Source organism: Megascapheus bottae, chromosome 23, assembly GCF_031878675.1.
Source record: "Megascapheus bottae isolate mThoBot1 chromosome 23, mThoBot2.hap1, whole genome shotgun sequence".
NCBI classification, from domain to species: domain Eukaryota; kingdom Metazoa; phylum Chordata; class Mammalia; order Rodentia; family Geomyidae; genus Megascapheus; species Megascapheus bottae.
In genome coordinates, this window is record NC_143531.1 from 2,797,308 (window position 1) to 2,822,254 (window position 24,947).

Consider the following 24,947-nt stretch of genomic DNA (forward strand, 5'->3'; position numbering starts at 1 on the left):
CTTTCACTTTTCTTTTTCTTCTTTCCATCCTCTCTCCTTTCCCTCCCTCCTCCCACCTTTCCTTCTTTCCTTCCCTTCCCTTCCTTCCCTTCCTCCCTCCCTCCCTTCCTTCCCTCATTCCTCCTTCCCTTCTCTTCCTTCCCTTTCTTCCCTTCCTTCCTTCCTTTTTTCCTTCCTCCCTGACTCCCTTATTCCCTCCCTCCTTCCCTTCTCTTCCTTCCCTTTCTTCCCTTCCTTTCCTTTGTTCCCTTCCTTCGCTCCTTCCTTCCTTCCTTCCTTCCTTCCTTCCTTCCTTCCTTCCTTCCTTCCTTCCTTCCTTCCTTTTCTTCCTTTTTTCTTCCCTTTTTCCTTCCCTCCCTGTCCTCCTTGTCCCTCTCAATTTCTTTCTCTCTCTTTCTGTAGATTCTGACACTCTATTACTTGAGTCACATGTCCAGCGATGCTTTTTGTTAGTTAATTGGAAATAGTATCTTTTGGATTTTTCTGCCAGGGTTGGCTTTGAACCAAGATCCTCTGTGTCATAGACTCTGGAGTAGCTAAGATAACAGGTGTGACGCATCAGCACTCAAATACAACTGATTATTTTTAACTATGTGCAATGTGGGGGAAAATGTACAGAAAATACCCAGTAATGTGAGTCTCAGGCTACCTAAGATGTCCCTACATTGTGTATGATGCCAGTGGTCCCGAGTCAATCCAGGGTCATCCTCAGTACGACGAGGAGTCACCCTAACCACACAGGAACACAGAGACAGTCCATGTCCCCTTCCAAGGTGACCTTGGACAGGCTTATTGAAGTCCCTTGTCTGATTTCTTATCTCCAAGTCCACTAACAACAGTCGTCACCTCATAAGTTCAAGGACTGGCAGCTCCATGCCCAAGGACTTTTCTTTGAGCTTCCTTCTTGAGAAGCCTTCAGTTCTGGCTCAGGAAATCTCCATCAATAATGCAGGAGAAGAAGCGGGAGCTCACATCTGCAATCCTGAGACTGAGAATCTCAGTTCAAAGGCAAACCAGGCACCTGAGTCCACGACTCTGATCTTCAGTGAAGAACCAAAAATCCGGAAGTGGAGGTGTGAATTCAAGTCCCAGTACTAACACCCATACACACAGGTCTCCCCTCCCCCGACACTAATACATTGGGGGGGGGAGTGGGAGGCGGGGGTTGAGGCAGAAAGAAGGAAGACAGTTGAACACACACAACTAACTACACTCAATTAATACGTAATACATTCACTATGAACTTATTGCTACATACATTTTGTGCAACAGCACGAATTTCTCTTCCTGGGTTATCCACATAAAACAGCAGACAAATGAAAACAGAATCAATCTAGTCAATATCCTACACAAAATGGCACAGAATGCTTCCTCTCTGATGACACCTGCTTGATCGTGGAGCGGCGAGTTGCTGAGTGGGAGATTTCCCATCAGAGGGCCACAGCTATGACAGCTCAAGATTAATCACAGAGCAAGCCCAGAGACAGTGCTCGCACCTGTAATCCAAGTTCCACAGGGGACTGAGATTGAGGATTGCGCTTCAAAACCAGCCTGTGCAGAAAAGTCTATAAGAAACTTCTCTCCAATTAACCAGCAAAAAGCCAGAAGTAGAACTATGGCTCAAATGGTAGAGCATTAGCCTTGAGTGAAAAAGCTAAGAATCAGTGACTGGGCTCTGAGTTCAAGCTCCAGTTCCAGAACAACAAACCAAACCAAACACAGAGCAATTGACAAAAGGAAGAGAACATTTTTCTAAAATAAACTGCTTAACAGATTCAGAAATAACACACACACACACACACACACACACACAACTTCCTGAATATCGTAATATCGTATGTATGTATGTATGTATGTATGTATGTATGTATGTATGTATGTATGTATGTATGTGTCTGTCTGTCTGTCTATCTGTCTGTCTACCTGTCTACCTGTCTACCTATCTAACTATCTTCCCAAATAGTCTTGTCCTCAGAGATTACAGTTATCGATTTCTGCAATTTTTCCCTGGCTTACATGTCTGAAAAACCAGTACAAGACAAGCAGTAAAAGAATCATTGATGTCAGGTGCCGGTGGTGTCTTGACTACACTTCTGGCTACTGGGATGCTGAGAATGGGAGGATGGTAGTGCAAGACTGTCCTGGGCGGCAAAGTTTGTGAGTTCCTCCTCAAGTCCCAGCTGAGTGCACTCATGCTTGACTGTCACTTAGGCTGCAGGGGAGGTTGAGAGTCACAGGATTGTGGTGTCAGGACACCGTCTCCATGGCAGAGAAGCTGAGCGCATGTCGAATGCCTGCAGTCCTGCTGAAGACAGCAGTCCTGAAGTGGGCAGACTGTGGTTCAGGCACACACCTTGTGTGGAACAAGATCCTATCTTACAGAAGCACTTCCCAGCCTCGCACGCTGAGATCAAGCCTCCAGTACCGATTTTGTAAAACGTAGAAGGAAAATCTAAAGATAAATACAACATTCATTACAAGTGGCTCTCTCTGTGCTTTAGAGAGATGACAGTGTTCAATTCCTTTATATTTAAATAAACGAAGTTGAGACAAGAAAGCTTTACCTAATAAGACAATTGCATATAAAACATATTTTGCTTTCATGGAAAGGGCACTTGAAGAACTGAATAAAAGAAGTGGTGTTGTGGTTCAAGGGGTAAGGTGGTAGCCTTGAGCTAAAGAGCTCAGGGACAATGCCCAGGCCCAGAGTTCAAGTCCCACAACCGACAGAAAAAAAAACTCTGAATAAAATGGGATGACAGGAAACAACAAAGAAAGAGAAGAATGTGATTAGAAAAATAGAAAAGCAAAATGGGCTGGGAGTTGTGTCTCAAGCAGTGAAGCACCATAGCGAGTTGAAGACCTTTAAGTTCAAACTTCGAGAAATGTACTCTCTCAAAGCAAAAGGGACCCTAAAATGGAGGTAGAAGTTGAAGGGAAGAAAAAGGGTGATAAGGTGAATGAGAAAGATTAACAGAAAAAGAAACATAATAATAGAGAAAGTGAATATGACCAAATGTATTATTTGTATATATGAATCTTAGTATATGCCAATAAAAATAAAACAAATTATCCTCTGTGCTGGGATTGTAACTCAGGGTATGCTTACCATGAGTGAAGCCATGAGTTCATTCTGCAGCACCTCAGAGAAAGAGGACTCTGTTAACAGCAGGAACAATCAGATCCTCGCAAGAGGATCTCGCGAGAGCTCAGGTAGGGTGTTCCAGCCAAGGCTCTCCTTCCCACATGCCACGGAAACTTCTAGTGGATGCACACAGAGACATGACCTTCATTGATTTTAACTATTGCTATCCCAAATCATAAACCACTGAAGCAATTATCTCTTACTTTCTGAAAGTTATACGTGGTGGTGGTGGTGGTGGTGTGTGTGTGTGTGTGTGCTTGAACTCAGGGCCTGGGGCTTGAACTCAGGGCCTGTCCCTAAGCTTTTTCACTCAAGGTTAGCACTCTACCATTTGAGCCACAGCTCCACTTCTGGGTTTTGGTGGTCAATCAGAGATAAGATTCTCAAGGACTTTCATACATTAGCTGGCTTTGTACTGTGATACTCAGATCTCAGCCTCCTGAGAAGCTAGGATTACAGGTATGAACCACCAGTGCCCAGCCTGTGAATTTTCTATTTTGGCCAGTTGTGGGGCTTGAACTCAGGGCCTGAGCACTGTCCTTGGACTTTTCTCAAGACTAGAGTTCTACCACTTGAGCCACAACAGCACTTCCAGCTTTTTTCTATGTTTGTGCTACCAAGGAATCGAATCTGAGCCTTTGTGCATGCTAAGCAAGCACTGTACCACTAGGCCAAACTCCTGGCCCCTCAAGATTGTGAAATATTTGTTTCCTTTTTTAAATAGTAAAATGGGATACATGCCACACAATACAAGATTCTCAGATGAAATAGCAAAAAATTAAAACCATAGTATGGCAAAAGATGCCACAGAGCAAATAATGCCAATGTGACGAATGTATCTTTTTTTCCCCACCAAAAAAGAGCCTGCATAAGAAGAAACAATCAAACAATACCATGAAACATATTTATTTCACTGATGAAAATATGCCTGGCATAAAAGATAAAGGTGATCAGCGGCCTCAATTACCAAAGATAGACAAGCCAATAACAGTATCCTAGAATACTGGCAAGTATTTAAAATTCATATTACAGCATTTGAACCTGCCAAATAAAGGTTGGGGATAGTGAAGTAGGAAATTGTGTTTCTGATAGAAGTTAGCTTGGTAAGTCAGAAGGGATCTGTAAGTTTCTATCAAATTTTGGGATGGGCCAGGTGATGCTTTCTCACACCTGTAATTCTAGCAGTTCAGGAGGATGAGACACTCTGAGGATTGTCGTTCAAAGGCAGCCCAGGTAGTAAAGTCTGTAAAACTCTTATCTCCAGTTAACCACCAAAAAGTCAGAAGTAGAGGTGTGGTTTAAGTGGTAGAGTGCCAGCTTTGAGCAAACAAGTGAAAGGAAAACATCAAGCCCTGAATTCAAGCCCCAGTACACACACACACACACACACACACACACACGCACACACACACATTCTAGAAGATTCTTTTTGACTCAAGAGATGAGGTTTATGATATATACTCTGAAATATAATCATAATGAGCATATTTCACAGGTGCTTAGAGATTTAGATATCTAAGGATTTTGACATCTAAGGATGTCTAAATGAAAGCACTGTTTGCATGAAATGAAAAATGGAAATAATTTAAATGTTACCAGTGGGATTACAAATGGATAAATTAGGGTATATCCATATGGTGGAATCCAAATCCTGAAATTTAAATGAGATATCTCTGCATGTGGCTATTCTATGGACTGCTGTCCCTAACATTGGTTGAAGGAATATGTATGGTGAGATAGTTTTTATGTAAAGAAAACATATTATTTCTGTCTCTCTCTATATATATATCTATATTCTTTTCCTTCAGTGTCTCTATCTCCTCCTAGAATTTTCTTCCATCTCTACATGTCGGTATCTATTCCTTTATTGTCTCGATGTAAATAGGAGAATAGGTAGTCCAGAGCAGACAGAAACTCTCAAGAGACTCTTAGGGATAAAAATTAGGGAAGATGAGAGAAGTTTTGCTTTTGCTTTTTTTTTTCTTCAGTTATTAGGGTTTGAACTCAGAGGTTCAGGCATGCTGGGCAAGCATTCTATGACCTGAGCCATGCCTCTTTGCTGTTTTCTTTTTAGTCTGCTTATCAGACAGGGTTTTGTGCTATTCCTTGTTTGATCTTGGATTGTGATGTTCCTATCTCCTTCTCCCAGGTAACTGAATTTATAGACTTGCGTCACAACACCTGGCTTGCTTGTGAGATAGGGTATCACTACCATTTTCCCCCAGGCTGGTCTCCACAGAAGATCCATCTCTACCCTCATCTCGAGTGGTTGCGATAATTGGTATAAGCCAGTGTGCTGCGTGTGTATGTGTGTGTGTGTGTGTGTGTGTGTGTGTGTGTGTGCGTGCGTGTGTGCGTGTATGTGTGTGTGTATGTATGTATGTATGTATGTATGTATCTATCTATCTATCTATCTATCTATCTATCTTCTATATACCTTCAGCCCATGCTTTTTTGCTGGCTATTTTAGAGATGGAATTTTGAGGGCTTTTCTCTCTGTGCTGGCTTCAAGACAGGATCCTCTAGAGCTCAGCCTCCCATGTAGATTGGATCACATATGTGAGCTACCAGTGGCTGGCTTTCATTTATATTATTCTATGGATCTTGAACACATAACTTGCCTTTGCAAACTCATAGATGAAAGTAGTTTTTTTTTTTTTAAATCCTCATTCCTACAGATGAAAAGAATTGGCCCCCTGCAGTGGGGCTGCATTCTGCCTGCAGGCTGTTCTCCATAAGATCCTGGAGTTTCTACCTTTGGAAAAGTTCAGGGAGGGGGTTCTATTCAGGAGAGTGACAAGGTGTCTGCAGAGGACACAATGACATAGTGAAGACTAACATTGGACTCTTTTAATTTCTATAAATGGGGCTTAGAAGCTTCAGGAAGAAAATGGCAACATTACAGTAAGTATTGTCCCCAGGGAAGGACACGGGGGTTGGGGAGAGTGGTCACCGAGTCCAGAGAGAACAGGACTGGTGTTCCCTTGGTGGGTAGGACTGGACTGAACAGTGCAGATCTGGAACATTCTTGTTCTCCACAGGGATGGTGAAGGGAAGACACTGGACTTCAAGCCTCACTGAGGCACCTAGATGAGTCAGGCTAGAACCAAGGTCTAAACCTTTTTGCAGGAAGTTCTTCAGCAGGAGGACTTTGTCTCTAGCTTGCAAGTGTATGAATGGGCGCTGAGACTTGTCCCCCAAGAACTCAGAATAATACCACTGAGTGGACTACCTGGATCTACCATCAGAATGGATGAGCTCAGAAACCTGGAAAGTCACTGTTGGATGAGCCAGAGAGTGGATGCCCCTCCCCTCAACCCAGGGACCCCTAGATCACTGAAGCCCAGGAACCAGAGCTGGAGAGCTGGGTGCCAATGGCTCACGCCTGTAATTCTAGCTACTCAGGAGCTGAGATCTGAGGATCATGATTCAAAGCCAGCTCAGGCACAAAAGTCTGTGAGACTCTTATCTCCAAATAACCCCCAGAAAACCAGAAGTGGAGCTGTGGCTCAATGTGGTAGCATGATAGCCTTGAGTGGAAGAGCTCAGGGACAGCACCCAGGCCCAGAGTTTAATTCCTTCGACTAACTTAAAAAAATAAAAGAGCTGGACAACACTGGTGGTCTGGAAAGGCTTTTGTTTCCTTCTGGGAAAGGACTGGCCCTTGGGTCTACAGAATTCACTGGCCTTATTGGACCTTGGAAAAAGAGTTATGAATTCTGAATCTGATTCTGAATTCAGAATCATTGAATCAGATATTAGGAGGAAGTACCTTTGTTAAAGTTCACGTAGATAAACCTACAACATGACTTTTACTTAGTTCTAAGAAAAGCAATCAAGACAGTAACCTAATAAATGACAGACATGAGGAGAAGGCAGTTGAAAGAACAAGTGTGGTCAGATTAGCGTTTGCAGAGAATTATGGCAAATCCTTACAGACAGCTTGACTTTCCTCCCTCAAGTTAAACAACATGGTTACATGGTTAGTTGAATATTACTGGAAATCATAAAATATTGCCTTATTCTCCCAGGTGCTGGGGGCTCATGTATGTGATCTTTGTTACTCAGGAGGTGAGATCTGAGGATCGTGGTTCAAAGACAGCCCAGGGAAGAAAATCCATGAGACTCTTATCTCCAATTAACTTCCAAAAAGCTGGAAGCAAAGCTGTGGTAGAGAGCTAGCCCTCAGTAAACAAAACTCAGGGACAGTGCCCAGGCCCTTAGTTCAAGCCCCAGTATTGGTGAGCGCATGCGTGTATACACACACACACACACACACACACACACACACACACACGCACGCACACACGCACAATGTCCTTATTCTAGCAAATATTTTTCAGGGGACATGGATCTCTTTAAGGCGTCTAGCAACCCAAGGGTAGGCATGTGTACACATGCAGGGGTGATACACATTAGAAACAGTACAGATTTTGCTCCACAGAGTTTGCCATGTATGGATCTAACTATAGCCGTCAGGAATGAAAACAAATGGCCACAGATGGAAGAAAGGGAGTGTTTGACGCAGTGGTGAAAGGACAAGCTAGGACAACAGGACAAGGAACTTGGAGACATGTCTCCATGGTTTTAGACCAGCACTGTCATCCCCAGGCAAAGTCATTTATTACTAGAAGTCAGTGCCTCCTCTCTGCCCTCCTTGCTAGAAGCTTTCCCTCAGGTCTCTGGACGCCCTTTGGCTCAGATCAGGTATTCTGAAAGCACCGGCCATTAGAGAAATTCATGAAACATGCTCATGCATCCCTTCAGTGGATGACTTAAGTTTCCTTGGTTACATTCCTACAAGAAAACATCTGGGGACATTCCTCACCTGAGGAATGTGAGGCACTGGTGCCTCACATCTGGAACCCCAACTTCTTTAGAAAGCTGAGATCTGAGGGTCTCCACTGAGATTCTAGTAGGAAAGTCCTTGAGACTTTGTCTCCAATTAACCACCGAAAAACAGAAGAAGGGCTGAATGGTTCAAGGGGTAGAGTGCCAGCCTAGAATATAAAAAGCTCAGGGACAGCACTTAGGCCTTGAGTTCAAGCTCCAAGACACACACACACACACACACACACACACACACACACACACACACACCCCAGTGTTGGAAGTGAAGTAAGGCAGTGAGGTTGTTGTATACTGTGGCTTCCTGGCAGGCTTGCTGCACTTCTGAGTCCCCTTGATGGAAAGTTCTGGAGCTGCCCTTCCCCCTGGAGCCATGGCTCTAACCCTCACTGCCTCTCAGAAGTCTCGGGAGACTGGAAAATGAAAATAACTGTTGTATGGCATTTCCTCTGAGAAGCTGATGAAAGTTAAGATATAAACGTCAAAATCTGAAACCAGTTTTGGGGAGTTCATACACCTCTGAACATAATTTATAAAAACCTCATGTGTTTTAAGATGCCAAAACAGATCTCTCTGTATGCCTGGGAAGAGAGCAGGGGTGAACATAAGAGTTTTCAATACAATCAAGATTCAAAGAGACTATGTATAAAAATGAGTAGTTTCTTCTCATTTCCCCCCTTTCTTCATCAATCCTCTTTCTTCACTCTCTGTGACAATAAATCCTAGTTTGGCATGGTGGTATACACCTGTAATCCCAGATGCTCAGGAGGTTAGAGATGCAGAGGATGGAAGTTGAAGGGCAGCTCAAGTTAACCATTGGCCAAACCCCCACATTAACCAGTAAGTTGAGCTCAGTGGGGTATGGCTATAACCCCACCTATGAAGGAAATATCATTAAGGGAGTGGCTAAAACTAGCCTCATGCAAAAATGAGACCATCTTGAAAAATAACCAAAGCTAAGGGTTGAAGGTGGGTTTAAACCAGATACCACCTGCTTAGTAGGCACCAGACCCCGAGTTCATACCTCAACAGTCCACTCCAAGGAAAGAAAAAAGGAAAGGAAAAAGGAACAGGATCTTACTTCTCATGTGGATATAAACAGTTGCTGGTAAAAAAACCAAATAAACAAACAAACTAAACATGACATTGTAGATACAATTCTGCTATCACAGAACAGATGTGTGAGTATAAAAAAATCACTATAGCCTAGTGGTAGAGTGCTTGCCTAGCATCCACAAAGCCTTAGGTTCAAGTCCTTGGTACCACATACTCAGAAAAATCCAGAAGTGGTGCTGTGGCTTAAGTGGCACTTGAAGCAAAAAGTGTCCAAGGACAGTGTCCAGGCACTGAGTTCAAGCCCCAGGACTGGCAAAAAAATCACTGTAGTATCTCAAGTGCACAATAAAACCATAGGTTTATGAGAAAATTGAGACTAGGTAGCGCAACACTCATAAACTCTCTCAGTGAAGTTGGGAGCGATGGTTCACACTTATAATGCTAGCTACTCAGGAGGCTGAGATCTGAGGATCAAGGTTCAAAGCCAGCCTGGGCACAAAAGGACCTAAGACTCTTATCTCCAATTAACCTCTAGCAAATGGGAAGTGGGGCTTGGCTCAAGGGTAGTGTGGTAGCCTTGAACTGAAGAGCTCAGGGACAGCGTCCAGGCTGAGTTCATGCCCCATGACCCACAAAACAAACAAACAAACAAACAAACAAAAACTCTCTCAGTGACACTGACAAAGAATACAGGAGTCTTAAAAAAAGGTGCAGCAATTTTAGACATATTTCAAAATTTAGAAACACCTATTACAATAAACATAGTAGCTAATCTGGAAGGAGAAGTGAGTTTTGCTCAGAGGTAGATGGTGGCAGAGGTGTAGTTTATCACTAACCATGGCTAAGCTGGCTTCCCGGCATGGAAACCCATGGGGATGGGTGTGGCTGGCTACACAAGCTTCCAGTGCTTGGAGCTGAGGAAGGTTTGACAATCTCATATATTTTGTGCATTTTTTCCCCTATGGTTCAGTTCAGCCAGATGCAGCTTTCTGCATTAACTAGTATTTACAGACAACAACTCTTGTGATAAATTATTCCTGGACATATCAAATCCCATTAGGATAAACCCATTTTTGAAACAAGTGTAACAACTGACTGCAACCAGATTATAACAGGGATTGAAGTTAGAGTGAAAAGTACACATAATGCTGTAAAGACAGCCACAGGGCATAGAGTTCATTATTCTTTTCTTCTTTTCTTTCTTTCTTTTTTTAATGCTGATACTGTGGCTTGCACTCAGGGTTTTGTGCTCCTTCTTGCTTGCAAAGCTAGAGTTCTACCACTTCAGCCACAATTCTACTTTTAATGGTGCCATTTTTACTGGTTGATTAGAGATGGAATTCTCTCATATTTGTCAGCCTGGGCTGGCTTCAAACCTTGACCCTCAGATTTCAGCTTCCTGAGTAAGTAGGATTACAGGTGTGAGCCAGAAGTACCCAGTGGATAGTCTAAACAAAGAATCATCATGTTTGCTTAGGTAAATCTGGAGTCCTTAATCAACACAGCACTCAGTTCAGATGGCTATCACTGCTGGAGGCTTTACATGTTCAGGAATCCTGAAGAATCGCATTTTTCACAGATTTATTCTAAAGTTCCAGGTACCATGTGGCAACGCGAGCATCCCAGCTCCCTGTCTTCCTCTCACTTGCTCAGCCTCCTTACCCCAAACTTCCAAAAGCTCAATAAGATTCCAGCCTCTGCTGTTGCTCTCTCCTTTCCATGTTTCTGCCTCTTTTTGTCACTTTCCTATTTCTCCTGTAACAGATAAGCACATACTTTTGTGACGTCAAACAATGCAAACGTATCACTCAGTATTTGGAAGATCAGATGTCTAAAGGAAGCCAGATGCTAGTAGCTCCCATCTGTAATCAGGAAGCTGAGATCTGAGGATTGAGGTCTCAAGCCAGCCCGGGCAGGAAAATCTGTGAGACTTTTAGCTCCAATTCATCACAAAACAAGCCAGAAATAGAGCTGTGGCTCAGGTAGTAGAGCACCAGCCTTAAGTGAAAAAGCTAAAGGACAGAAGCCAAGTTCTGAGCTTAAGCACCAGTTAAGAGCACATTTAAAACAAACAAACAAACAAGAACAACAACAACAACAAAGCTCAAAGTGAGCTTTATGTGGCAACAGCCAAGGTTGCCTGTCTTCTGAAGACTCCAGGGGAGAATCTTGACTCTCAAAGCTTCCAGAATCCACTTGCATTCCTGCGTTCTGTATCTCTTTATTCTCTGTTTCTGTCATTTTTACCTCTTGGACTTTGACCTTCTTGCCTTCCTTTCTTCTGTGCATTGATTATGTAAATCCATGGATTATATATTGCCAAGGAGTCTACTGGACAATCCAGAATAATTTCCTATTCAAGGGTCTCATTTTAATCACATCTGTAAATGCTTTTTGCTTCATTGAAACTTCTGTATTCACAGCTATTCACAGCATTAGGATGAGAACACAGGGTATGGGCTGTATTCAATCTCTAGTCCTAGCAGTGAAATTCAAAACAAGTTTACAACTAATATGCCACTTAGGGCAGGAATTTTGACTCTTAAAAAAGGTCTTCTGGGATGGGAGTTTAGCCTAGTGGTAGAGTGCTTGCTTAGCATGCACAAAGATCAGGGTTCAATTCCTTGGTACCACATACATTAAAAAAAAAAGCCAGAAATGGTGCTGTGGCTCAAGTGCTAGAGTTCTAGCCTTGAGAAAGCCCAAGGACAGTGCCCAGGCCCTGAGTTCAAGGTCCAGGACTGGCAAAAAAAGAAGTCTTCTGTGACAACTCTGTGAGATCTGGGATTTCATGGTATTCTTGAATTTAGTCTTTGCAGTATGTTCTTTAAGCTCATTACCACCCTTTTAGATTCTCTCTTCCCTTTGCAATAATATATCCAGTGTGACATGTGCCGTTCATTCTTACAGTCTAGGTTTTTATCTTGAGTATTTTGCTCAAAAATTGACACTGATCAATTAGATCTCAGGAGGCTGAGATCTAATGGTTGCAGTTCAAAGCCAGGCCAGGCACAAAAGTCCATGAGACTCTTATTTTCAATTAACCACCAGAAAAACAGAAGTGGCACCGTAACTCAAGTGGTAGAGCGCTAGCCTTGAGCTGAAGAGCTCAAGGACAGTGTCCAGGCCAATAATTCAAGCCCCACAACCAATATACACACACACACACACACACACACACACACACACACACACACACCTTAACCACTGTGGTGAGTGGCTTCAGGTAGGTGGGTATTTATTTATGGAGATACAGAAAACATAGACAAAGCCATATAGGTAATGCTGAGGTGACAAGTGACAATTCTCAGGCCATATAAATCAGTAACTCTACAGAGGACTTTCCCCTACAGATTTTATGATTATATGAAGAGCTTACTGGTCATACTGTTAGAATTCTCATGTAGTACATAATGTCAAACCTTGACAAGATATTCTATGTTTAAAAATGATTACAAGGCTGGGAGTTTGGCCTAGTGGTAAGAATGCTTACCTAGCATGCATGAAGACCCGGGTTCGATTCCTCAGTACCACATATATAGAAAAAGCTAGAAGTGATGCTGTGGCTCAAGTGGTAGAACTCTAGCCTTGAGAAAAACCCAAGGACAGTGCTCAGGCCCTGAGTCCAAGCCCAGGACTGGCAAACAAACAAACAAAAATGACTACAATGAAATCAAATCCAAATTCCAATTTCTTTAGGCTTCAAAGCATCCTAGAATAAAAGCTAGGTGCTCATACCATATCTGTAACCATAGTTACTTAGGAGGCTGAAATCTGAGGATTAAGGTTCAAAGCCAACCCAGGCAGAAAAGATTTTTATCTCCAATTAAACAGCAAAAAAAAAAATAGAAGTTGGGAGTGTGGCTCAAATGGTAGAGTACTAGTGTGGAGCAAAAAAAGCCAAGTAAGAGCCTAAGTTCAAGCCCCAGAACCAGCACACACATAACATTCTAAGATAAAATAAGTCTGTGAGCATGTAGTAAGACATATGAACAAAATATATAAATAACAATTAATGAATAAATAAAATCTGTAGTCAAGAGTTTTAGTTCAAGAGTCTTTGGGGCTATAACATAATTTTCAATGTTCTCAAATGGGTAGACAGCCACAGGAACAAGCAAAACAGAGGATGATAAGACTAATTCTGAGCTTCACATCTTATGAGTCTCAATCTTGTTATGGGTGTAGGCAGAAATGTCTTGTTCATAACCCAGGGGAAATAGTATCTAACAGAAATAGCTATCACTCTCCTAAGGTAAAAGCAATCATTTGTAAGAACTTTTGATATTGATATGTAAGGTATTCTTTTTAAACTTGGACTTCTCATTTGTGCAGTAGATGCAATAAATAGAAAGGATAACCATTAGAGGATTTGTGTGTTTATCTTAATAAAAGAAGAGTAAGATCTTGATGGGAGAATAACTTTTCTACAAGATTCCTTAGAATCATTTGTGACATTTCCAAGTCATTTTATTAGCAAAATGTCAGAAGGCAACATATATTTTAATTGAAAGATGCTTTGGGGAAGAAAATGAATTCTGGAAGCAAATTCTAATGTTCAACTCTCACAACTTGCTAAGAACCTAAAATATTCTTGCTAGTTTGGAGACTATTCCTTTTGTTTAAAATTTATGAAATGTTAACCTGTCCTACCTTCAATTTTTAAAATTATCTTGAAGAGATATTCTATGCTAAGAATAACCTTCAGAGCAAATCACATATAAGCTCTTCATTTCTTTTGGTTTTCAAACATTCTAGAATAATGCCAAGTGTTTCAATTCAAAAAATATCAGTTGGTGTGTATAAACACATCTTGGTCAATGCCACCTCTTCCATTATTCTCTCTTATCTCTCCCCACCCCGCTCTTGCTCTCAGTTTATCTGGTTCCATTTTCACATATTGACTATGAAGTCTACCTTCTCCTTATCTTTATGAAGGAATACAGAATGATCTCAACCAAAAGGCAGAGTCATTACCACAAGAAAAAGTCCTGTAAGAAGGCACACATTATCACGTCACTCATTTCCACAGTGCCTTTATGACTGTAGGGTAACAGGTATAATGCCAGGGAACCAGAGCTACAGAGATCACAGTATTTGTGTTTATTCCTTTGAAGTCTTAGAATACCAACTATTTACCACAGGCGCCACTTGCTTCATGGCTGAAAATTGGAATTCACCCGTGTCTCTCTTTTTCCTGTCTCAAATGTGGCCCATTTCGTTGACTCCAATAATCCCTGCCCCCACACAGCAGCACACGCATACGTACACCTAGCCAGTGGAAAAGAAAAAAGAGTTACTCACATTCATCCATTTTACAAAGATTTCCAGCTGCGATGGGAGGGCTTACCTCTCCTTGAAGGATGAATAAATAGTGACAACCTGTTCAGTGAAACTTGGCCCTGATCTACTGGGACTTAGCGAACTGAATCTGGCAGCATGGAAAGAACAGTTATCTATCTTATGCTCATCTTTGTAGGGACAGTGGCCCATAAACCAAGCTCTCCACGGCCTGATCGCCTCATGATTAGAATGTATCAACTTATAGATATTGTTGATCAGCTGAAAAACTATGTGAATGACTTGGTAAGACCCCATTTCTCACAACAGAATCATATTTTTTCAATTCTTACAGAAGGAGCTTTGGGGGCTTATTATAATAAATAACTAACTTTCTTTTGCTGTAGGACTCTGAATTTCTGCCAGCTCCACAAGATGTCAAGGTAAGACTTGTTGATTTTAATTCTGAAAATATATTTGATATAAGTTTGTAAGTTTAATAAGATGATTATTTAGGCATATACTTTGTAGGTCTAACTTACTTTAAGTCTAATGAGATGGTTATTTCAGAATACACTTAATTTCTATGAATTTGGGGGGAGAGACTTAATAATTGGTAAAAGACATTTCTATTTTGGTCAAATATTTATAGATTTACCAGCCAACCAATAAAATGCTAGATTACATTCCTTATAACAAAGATAGCTTCAAATAGTTCTAAGAGTACTCTTTGGCAACAAGTGAAGATAGAACCATGAAAACAAATAGGTAACTTGTCCTAGAATCAGTTTTTAAAGAAAGATCTTTGGAGAATCATTGAAGAGCATGAACGCTACCTTGCAATCTTATTTAACAAATACAGATGCATGCCATTTAGGCAGAATTGACCTTTAAACAGCAAACAAACCAACAATAACCTGATGAATGAATGAAGTACAGAATAGAACAACAGGAGTGTGGAAATCAAAGCGCCTTTGGAGTAATTACATATACCTGGGCCTCCGTGAGTCCTGTTGTTTTGGTGTTTCAGTGAGGTTTCTGAAAAGATGATTTTCAACAGCTAATCCCCTCTCTGGAGTCACTGAAGTCCCAGGGAGAGGAGGTTACACATGCAGTTCAAGAGTTCTGTCTGCTGCTGTTTTTCCTTCAGTCACTTCTTCAGTCTGGCTTGGGACCTTCAGCCTAGAAATGGCATTTTTGTTTTTAAATCGTGGCAGATCTTTAATTGCATAATTTAGGATAACTATAAAAGTGCTACCAGTAATTAGGGCATGACAAAGGGCGAGATTTAGGAAGACAGTTCACAAAGAAAACAATTATGGTAAATGACTCGATGTAAAAGTTTAGAAAGTGAATGAGTCACAATGATTTGCTTTACTCTAAAGTTTACTCTCTAGCTCTGAACACAACCACTCTCATATTTACTAGGTCTTTTTCTAATAAACAGCATCTAAAATGAAAGTAGCACATTCAACTTATTGAAAAGACTTTCCCAATAACTGAGAATATTTCTTAAATGTGTGTTTAGTGATCAAAACATTGATTTCCTGCATCCTAAGTGCCTGGCTTCATGACTGTAATTAGGGCTTCCTAGCTACTGACTATCTACAAAATCCGAAGTAAGAAAATAGCCATTTGCTAACCGAAGTTGATTCATCAGGTACTTCTTCATATGCTTTGTCAGTGAAAGAATTTTGTTTTATATTTTACAATTTCTGACAGCTATTTGATTGTTATCTTTTTCACTGTGACTGCTAGCTGCATGAACTGTAGGGTGAATGGAATTCTGTGATATTTCCACGCATAGCTAAGTGGTGCTATTGTACTGTAGCTAAGATCTTTTATTTTCTGTAGGTTTTCTTATAATTTTTTATTGTTGTTATAAAGGGGATGGACAGAGGGGTTATAGTTATATAAGTCAGATAAAGAGTATATCCCTCCATTTCTGTGATCCCCTTTGCCCTTCCAAAGTATAGCCAAGATCTTCAGGTTACACTAGCAGGAAAACTCAAGAAGGAAAAAAACCAGTAGAGGTTCTATAGGAGAAATGTAAACAAATTACATTTTTTCACTTACATTTTCACTCGATTAATTTCATAAATGAATACTTTCATTAATATTTTAGGGCAAACATCTAAGGAGGATCTGTAGTAGATTCTGAAAGACTGAAAATTAATAAAAAACTAAAGCCATGTAAAGGTTGGATTTTTATAGAATCTCCAATTAGTCTCTCTAGACCTTTTCTTTTTCTCCCCCTTCCTTCCCTCCCTCTTTCTCTCCTTCCTCTCTCTCTGATTCCCCCCTCTCTTTCTTCCTCTTTCACCTTGCTTTCCTTCTCCTCCTTACTCTCTTCTCCTCTCTCTCACATTCTTATCTTCTTCAACTACCACCACCACCACCACCACCACAAAACCATTGTTTCTTAGAGGGTGGTGGTGAGAGCACCCCATACCAGAGAACATTTGACATTGGGGAAAGTTTTGGTTGGCAAACTTGTGGCAGATGTATATGGTATATATTTCTATATCAGGATGAGTCCTGGGACGTTACTAAACCTTCTAGAATGTCCAGGACAGATCTGACAGCAAAGATCTATGTAGTCAATATGTCAACAATCCCTGATTAAAATGCAGTGTGTATGTTGGGGGATGTGTATAGGGGGGACAAAGGTAATAGGGTGCAACCCACTTATTTAGATATTCCGCTGTGAATGGCCATGGATTCCTTTGTAAAAGACAGGTGTGTGTGTGTGTGTGTGTGTGTGTGTGTGTGTACGTGTACCAGTACTGAAGCTTGAACTCAGAGCCAGGGTGCTGTCCCCTGAGCTTTTTTGGTCAACACTAGCTCTCTACCACTTGAGCCACAACTCTACTTCCTGCTTTTTGGTGATTAGTGTCTCAGAGACGTTCCTCCCCAGGCTCTTTGAATTATGATCCTCAGATCTCAGCCTCCCCGAGTAGCCAGGATTACAGGTCTGAGCACTGCCACCTGGCTAAAAAATAGACTTACACCGTTTTTTGTTATTATAATAAGGTGATGTGCAGAGGGGTTACGATTTCATAAGTCAGGTAAAGAGGACCTTTCTTTTTTGGACAGCGTCACCCCTTCCTTCCTAGTTTTTCCCTCCGTCTCCACACACAAGGTATACAGTACATATTCAACACAGTTTCTAGTAGTCTTATTGTTTTGAGACCAATATTCCAAGTCTTCCATGCAAAACCAAGCCATGTGTGCATTTCCCAAAAGCAGTATCTGATGCACTCTCCAGCTAGAGAGGAGTCTATTTTCTTTCCTCTTGATTATCACTTCCTTACCGCTCCTTCTAGCCTACAAAACTGGCTTTGAGCCTGGCTCTTCTGCTCCTATTCCCCTCACATGCCGCCTCTGAAGTCCATCGAGAGTCAAATCCATCAATAGCGAGTCTTGAACCGCTGGCAGGGGCAAGTCTGCTGCTGGTAGGAACTCCAAGCTCCCTTGCCCATTAACTAGCACAGGCAGAGAGGGAATGGGCCAGGAAATATGGTGCTCGATGGCTCTCGCCATGAAGCATTCCTGGCAGATTGTGTGCAGGAGCTGAGTGTGTGAGCCCCTCACTTCTCTAGAACTTCATTTTCTTTCACCATAGACACGAAAATGTTAAGTCAGCAAAAGGGGCCTTTGTGAGAAATACTGGTTTCTCAGACCATCACGGATGAAGCAGTTATGTGTTTTCAGTTTCAGCTGGAAAATTTACCTCTTTAAATATGAATATTATTTTTTTCCAGTAAGTTAAGCCGGTTGTGGTCAAAAAGAAGAGAAAAGAAAAAAAATTTCAACAAACATGAACGTGTGGTTTTCAAGGAAAAAAAAGTGCTATAATTAACATTCATAAATAGTTTCTATTAAATAAGCATTTTGGCAAACATGGAAAGGATGCCACTTTGCCTTTCTGAAAGGTAGGCTGCCCCAAGATAGGGAAATGACACAAGCGGCTCTCAGCTTGTGGTTCTGCATGCAAAGCAAATCAGATGGCTTTGTGTCTTAAGGATGCAAGTTATGAATCGGCATTCAGGTTAGGTAAGCGCAAGGGTTGGAAAATGCAAAGCAGGCTAGATGCTATTTTCAGCTCATCATCCAGTAGGGGATTCAGGTGTATTGCTCTTGCCTGGCCAGGAGGCATTGTAGGTGAAATGGAGGTATTAACCTTCGGGGGGGGGGGCGTTTGGGAGAGCTAGCCTCACATGTACACATTTGCTGAAAGTAAAAAGTATCTTGGATAAAACCAACCTAGATAATCAATCTAAATTGTGCTTCATAGATAAAAATATACAGGTGTATTTAGATAGTATATATGTATATGTGTGCACATATGTATATATACATATATACATGTGTATGTTTATATGCCTATATGTACACACACACATATATATATACACATTATATATGTATATATTTCCCAGTACTGATGATATCTATAGACATAGACATTTATATAGAGTACTTCACTGGTACTGGGGATATATATAGATATATAGATATATATACATCTATATATCTATATATACCACACACATTTCTCTCTCTCTGTCTCTATGTATGTATATATATATATATATATATATATATATATATGTACTATCTTAGCTTGCACTCTACCGCTTGACCTACAGCTCTACTTCTGGCTTTTGTTGGGTTTAACTGGAGATGGGAATCTCATGGACTTTACTGTCTAGGCTGGCTTTCACAGTCTCCTGAGTAGCTAGGATTATAGGTATATGCCACTGGTGTCTGGTGGTTTGGCTTATTCTTTAGTCTGTAGTTGGTCAAACTAGGAGTGAAGCCTCGAATTCATGTTCTCTCCACTTCTCCATTGCCCGAGACATGGTTCTCACCCACAGGAATGGTCTCCCGTTTGGTTGGATAGGTGTTTAATTCCTAACTAACCTGAAAATGTGTATGGGATTTTGCAGATAGCATGCATAGCTCAAAGTAAATGTTTCTGAATCATGTAAAAAGGCATTTTCTAGAGATAGGTATTTGCTTCCTTTCCTTAAATGAGGGGATTTAACTCATTTACCTCATCTTTTGATTTGATAAATACATATTTAGCATTTGCTAACTACATGACAATATGCACAATGATATTAGTATTAGCTGAGATTAGTAACAGAGTGGGAAGAATTTCATTTTACATCTCTCCATCTATGTTTACACTGAATTCCAATCAATCTGAAAACAATACATAGTGTGTGTCTCAACAGTGCTACAGTATAACTTCAAAATTCAGTGAATGTATTTTTTTTTTGCCAGTCCTGGGGCTTGAACTCAGGGCCTGGGCTTTCTTAAGCCTAGAGCTTTGCCACTTGAACCACAGCACCATTTTTGGCTTTTTGTATGTGATACCGAGGAATCAAATCCTGGCCTTCGTGCATGGCAGGCAAGTGCTCAATCACTAGGGTAAATTCCCAGCCCTGCAAAAGTATTCTTTAACCAAATGAGGTCTCTTTTCGGAAGCGCAAAAGTCAGGATGGGGACGTGGCTTGCTAGAGGGCTATACTAGTACAGAGGAGGTCCTAGGTCGGATCCCCAGTTCCAAACAAAAACAAGAACCAACAAAAATCCCTATGAACAACACGCCTGTACTCAAATCTCAAAATGCTACAGCATTAGGAAGAAAAGGGCTGATTTTTCCCCCTCTCTGCGAAGCAGGAAAAAGTCTCATATTCTTTAAGAGAAAGGGAGATTGACATGTAGGAACTCTAATTTATTTTTTTCAGTCATGGGGCTTGAACTTTAGGTCTGGGCACTGTCAGAGTTCTTCAGCTCAAGGCCAGCACTCTACCACTTGAGCCACGGCACCACTTCTGAGTTTCTGGGTTAATTGGAGAAAGAGTCTCATGGACTTCTGTGCCTGGGTTGGCTTTGAACTGCTATCTTCAGAGCTCAGCCTTCTGAGTAGCGGGGATTGCAGGCCTGAGCCACCAGTGCCCAGAGAACTCTCATCTTTTATGGTCAAAGATAAACTCATGTGTTGACATTTAGGTGATCCAAGAAACTTTAAGGTCATTTTCAACCTTCTGAAGAACTTTTATTAACATGCTATTATTTCTCTTTCAGGAATGCTGTGAGCAGTCTGCTTTTTCATGTTTTCAGAAGGCCAAACTTAAGGCAGCAGACACAGGAGAAAATGGAAAGATAATCAAAGGATTCATCAAACAGATGAAGAGGAAACTACCTCACACAAAAGCAGGGCAAAGAGAGCGACAAAACCTAGTAAGATTGTCATTTATCATCTGGCTTATTTGTATCTAACCATCATGTATCATCTACCTTGTATTTATTCATTATAATGTAATATATTTATCACTGAATTTATACACAATTAGAGAGTACCTAGTCCCTTCTTCGACCCGCTACCTATGATTATACTTAGCACATTAATGCAGTCATCTCTTCTATATCCACACACTCGAGACTGTCAAGTAACTGCTCACTATCTAAGCCAACTGTCAATATGAAGTCCTGATTTCAAGCCCCAGAACCAGCACAAAAGTACAATCCAGAAATGGTTTCCTCTCATTATCTGTACTTGCATTCTTATTAATAGGAGCTACATCTTAAGTTTTCTAATAAGAAATAAGTCTACAAGAGACAACAGCAGAATCAATATTTGAATTTAAACATAAGTGCTCCACTATTGGCTGGAAAGTTTGTGTGTGTACATATACATATATGTAATACATATTAACACTTACAAATTAGTATATCATATACTAGTATATACTAATATATACATTAGTACCTGTACACATATATATATCTGTGTGTATTTATATATATGTACATACACATATGAGATAAAAATCCCTGAATGGGCTTCAAACCCTGATCCCTAGGTCTCAGCCTCATGAGTATCTTGAATTACAGCTATTCTTGGGGTTTGAACTCAGGGCTTCATGCTTGCTAGGCAGGCACTCTATACATCTCGAGTCATGCCCCCTGTCCTTTTTGGCTCTAGTTGTTTTTCAAATAGGTTCTTAGGCTTTTTGGCTTGGGCTCACCTTAGGCTGTGTAGCTAGGATTACAGTGGCCCCATTACGTGAGGCGACTTATTTGTTGCAGTAGGGAGATTCTCAGTGACTTTTCCAGGCCTGCCTCAATCCTCCCAATATCTGCCTTTTGAGTAGCTGAAATTGCAGGCATCAGCCACTGAAGACTATTTCTTTTCTTTTTTTTTTTTTTTTGCCAGTCCTGGGCTTGAGCTCAGGGCCTGAGCACTGTCCTTGGACTTTCTCAAGGCTAGAGCTCTACCACTTGAGCCTCAGCACCACTTGCGGCTTTTTTCTATGTATGTGGTACCAAGGAATCGAACCCGGGTCTTCCTGCATGCTAGGCAAGCACTTTAACCACTAGGCCAAACTCCCGGCCCGACTGAAGACTATTTCACACTTAGGAAATGCATGAAGGGAAAGAAGAAAGCTGGGTGCTGGTGGCTCACACTCAGGAGGATCGGAGTTTGAAGCCAGTCCAAGCAGGAGACTATTTTTACCTCCAATGAGTCACCACCAAAAAAAGCAAAAACAACAACAATAACAACAAAAAAGGCAGGCAGTAGACTCAAAGTGGTAGGGTGCTAACCTTGAGCAAAAGAAGCTCAGGGACAGTACTCAGGCCCCAAGTTCAAGCTCAGGACACGGACAATTTTTTTTAAAGAAAAAAACAAACCAATGGTAATATAGACATGAAAACACCTCTATGATACCCCATCACAGTAGGGTACTCAGAGATTTGCAACATTATTTCCCAAACGACTTTCTGAACTTTTTTCAAATGTTTTTCAGTGAACATGATTTGTGTCTTTAATTGGAAAAGTAAGATTTAAATGAACATTTTATGCACTAGCGATTGTTTTAAAGCCTGTTACCTCCTCATTGATTTCTAGATTTGTCCTTCATGTGATTCATATGAGAAAAAACCACCCAAAGAATTCCTAGAAAGCCTGAAATCTCTTCTCCAAAAGGTATCTGCCTTACATTCTGCTTGCGTTCCCATTTCATCTCAGTGTGTTTGCCTGTGTGTTTGGGGGGCTCACAGTGTGCTCTTTCTGCAGATGATTCATCAGCATCTGTCCTAGGGCTCTGGACAGGAAGATGGCTGGGGACCTCACTGAAGCTGGACACTATTCTACATACTCTAATACAGCCTGGAACTCATCTCTCCACATCCAAGCAGAGAAGTCCAATGTGATTGTGATGGGAAAAAAAAAGTCACAGAAAAGTGTGCAAAGTTAGGATTCTCTTTCAAATCACGACACAATACTTTTGTGCTATGTGTTTGGTTCATTTTGGAAAAACTTTCTACTCGACTGGAGTCTGATTTCTTGTTATGAACAGTTTTTGATTGTATAAGGATGACCATATTTTGGGGTGGTAGTGGTGGGGATTAAACTCATGGCCTGAATGCTGATCCCTGAGCTTTTGTGCTCAAGGTTCGAGCTCTCCCACTTACAGATTTTTGCTGGTTAATTGGAGGCAAGCATCTCATGGATTTTCCTGCCTGGCTTGGCTTTGAACTGCAGTCCTCAGATCTCAGCCTCTCAAATAGCTAGGATTACAGGAGTATACCACAGGTGCCATGCTTAAGGCCAAACAATTTTAAGCAGAAATACTGTGTGGGAATTTACTGATTTTATGTTAACTTTGGTCTGCAATAGGTCTACTAGGACCCTAATTTACAAAGTACGTTCCTTCATTCAAGCCAGAAGTATAAAGCAGCAGATTACAATGAAAAAGTGAAGTCTTTGTTTTTGTAAGAAAATGAAAACAGGGTATTTAAAAGCTTCTATCTGACAAATCTTCTTTTTAATCCCCAAATGTCTAACATCTAACTATGTAACTTATTTATGGTCCAGGGAGATAACTTCATCAGATGGCTAGAAAGGTCTTCATTATTAGGTTTATCAAAGTATTTAAATGTAATTCATGTGAACTTATTTATGGAATAGACTGTCTTTGCTGGGTTTTTTTTGCCTGTCCTGGGGCTTGAACTCAGGGCCTGGGCACTGTCCTTAAGCTTTCCCAAGGCTACTGCTCTACCACTTGAGCCACAGCATCACTTCTGGCTTTTTCTCTGTGTGTAGTACTGAGGAATCAAACCCAGGGCTTCGTGTATGCTAGGTGAGCACTCTACCACTAGGCCATGCTCCCAGCCCTCTTTGTTGATTTTTAAAGTAGTAACAGAAATGTGGGTTCAGTATTACATCCACTCAACCCCATGTTCCATTATAAACTAACATTTTAAACTGGTGAAAATGGCAACATAAAACTATAGAGGGACATACTAGCCAGTCTTCTAAACTTAAAAGAGACCTAAAACTGTTAGGCTCTCTTCTAAAATGGTTAGAGGTGTATTATGAGCAACTCCATAGCCCTGATATCTTTCTTCCTCCCTCCTTTCCCCTCCCTCCCTCCCTTCCTTCTTTCTTGTGTCAGGTCCTGACCACTGTCAGTGCTCAAAGCTTGCACTCTACCACTTGACCCACAGTTCCACTTTTGGCCACTTTTGGTGGTTAATTGGAGATAACAGTCTCATGGACTTTCCTGCCTTGGCTGGCTTCCAAGCATGATCTTTATATCTCATCCTTCTGAGCAGCTATGATTATAGCTATGAGCCACCGGGGTCTTTCTTTCTTTCTTTCTTTCTTTCTTTCTTTCTTTCTTTCTTTCTTTCTTTCTTTCTTTCTTTCCTTCCTTCCTTCCTTCCTTCCTTCCTTTCATTTTTTGTTGGTCATGGGGCTTGAACTCAGGGCCTTGGCATTATACCTGAGGTCTTTTTGCTCAAGGCTAGGTTCTAAAGCTTTGGGCCACAGAACCACTTCCAGTTTTCTGGTAGTTAATTGGAGGTAAGATTCTCATAGACTTTCCTATCCTTGGCTGGCTTTGAACCATGATCCTCAGATCTCAGCTTCCTGGTTATCTAGGATTACAGGCATGAGCCACTGGCACCTGGCTCTTTTCTTCTTTTTAAAACAAAATTTCCATAATGAGGATATTCCAAACTCTGTTTGTAATTTAGTCACCTTGTGTGTGCATGCTGTCAATACACAAATTTAATCAGCTAAATAAAATCAGCATTAGAAAACAAATTGAAAGGCCAGGAAGAGTCCTGTTCCAGCTTAGAACAGACTTTTTTTTTTTAAACATTGCAGTCTTTAAACCATGCCTGGTCAAACCAGTGTTCTGCCACCTCATGCCAAGTCCAGCAGAATTTGTTTAGATAAGAAGTTAAAACTGTAGGGACAGTAAATCTTTGCTTGAATGATATAAGCTATTTCACCATTTCTTATCGTCAAAATGGATCTGAACGCGTAAGAGGATATGGGAGGGGAAATGTTTTATGCTCTGAAAAGACTTGTCTACTTAAAAGTGCTTCAAAAACAAATACAGACTTAATTTATAGCTCTAAAAGGTATATTGAAGATATGCTATTTAATTAAATTTCATTGAATCTCAGGAACAAGGTGTTCTTGTTAAAAAAAAATAATGATGTGTTATTCCAGAGAACTCTGACATGTTTCTACTGATGACAATATGCGTACAATCCTTCCTACATATCAAATGGGGCCAGCCCAGGGTGC

At 41.0% G+C, this 24,947-nt stretch overlaps 1 protein-coding gene across 1 annotated transcript; it reads left to right on the forward strand.

Annotated features, from left to right (window-relative positions):
- Positions 1 to 14,488: 14,488 nt before the first annotated feature.
- Il21 (interleukin 21) lies at positions 14,489 to 22,494 on the forward strand. The gene is made up of 5 exons (XM_090356548.1): positions 14,489 to 14,635; positions 14,737 to 14,772; positions 20,429 to 20,584; positions 22,254 to 22,331; positions 22,422 to 22,494. The coding sequence occupies exons 1-5, from the start codon at positions 14,489 to 14,491 to the stop codon at positions 22,443 to 22,445; spliced, it is 441 nt and encodes a 146-aa protein (XP_090212674.1). The 3' UTR covers positions 22,446 to 22,494.
- The last annotated feature ends 2,453 nt before the right edge of the window (positions 22,495 to 24,947 follow it).

Excerpts from the sequence above, each read along its gene's own strand:
- Il21 (XM_090356548.1), top strand. The coding sequence starts at position 14,489 with ATGGAAAGAACAGTTATCTATCTTATGCTCATCTTTGTAGGGACAGTG. Across the intron at positions 14,636-14,736 it reads AAAACTATGTGAATGACTTG|GACTCTGAATTTCTGCCAGC; the intron begins GTAAGACCCCAT and ends CTTTTGCTGTAG. Across the intron at positions 22,332-22,421 it reads TGAAATCTCTTCTCCAAAAG|ATGATTCATCAGCATCTGTC; the intron begins GTATCTGCCTTA and ends CTCTTTCTGCAG.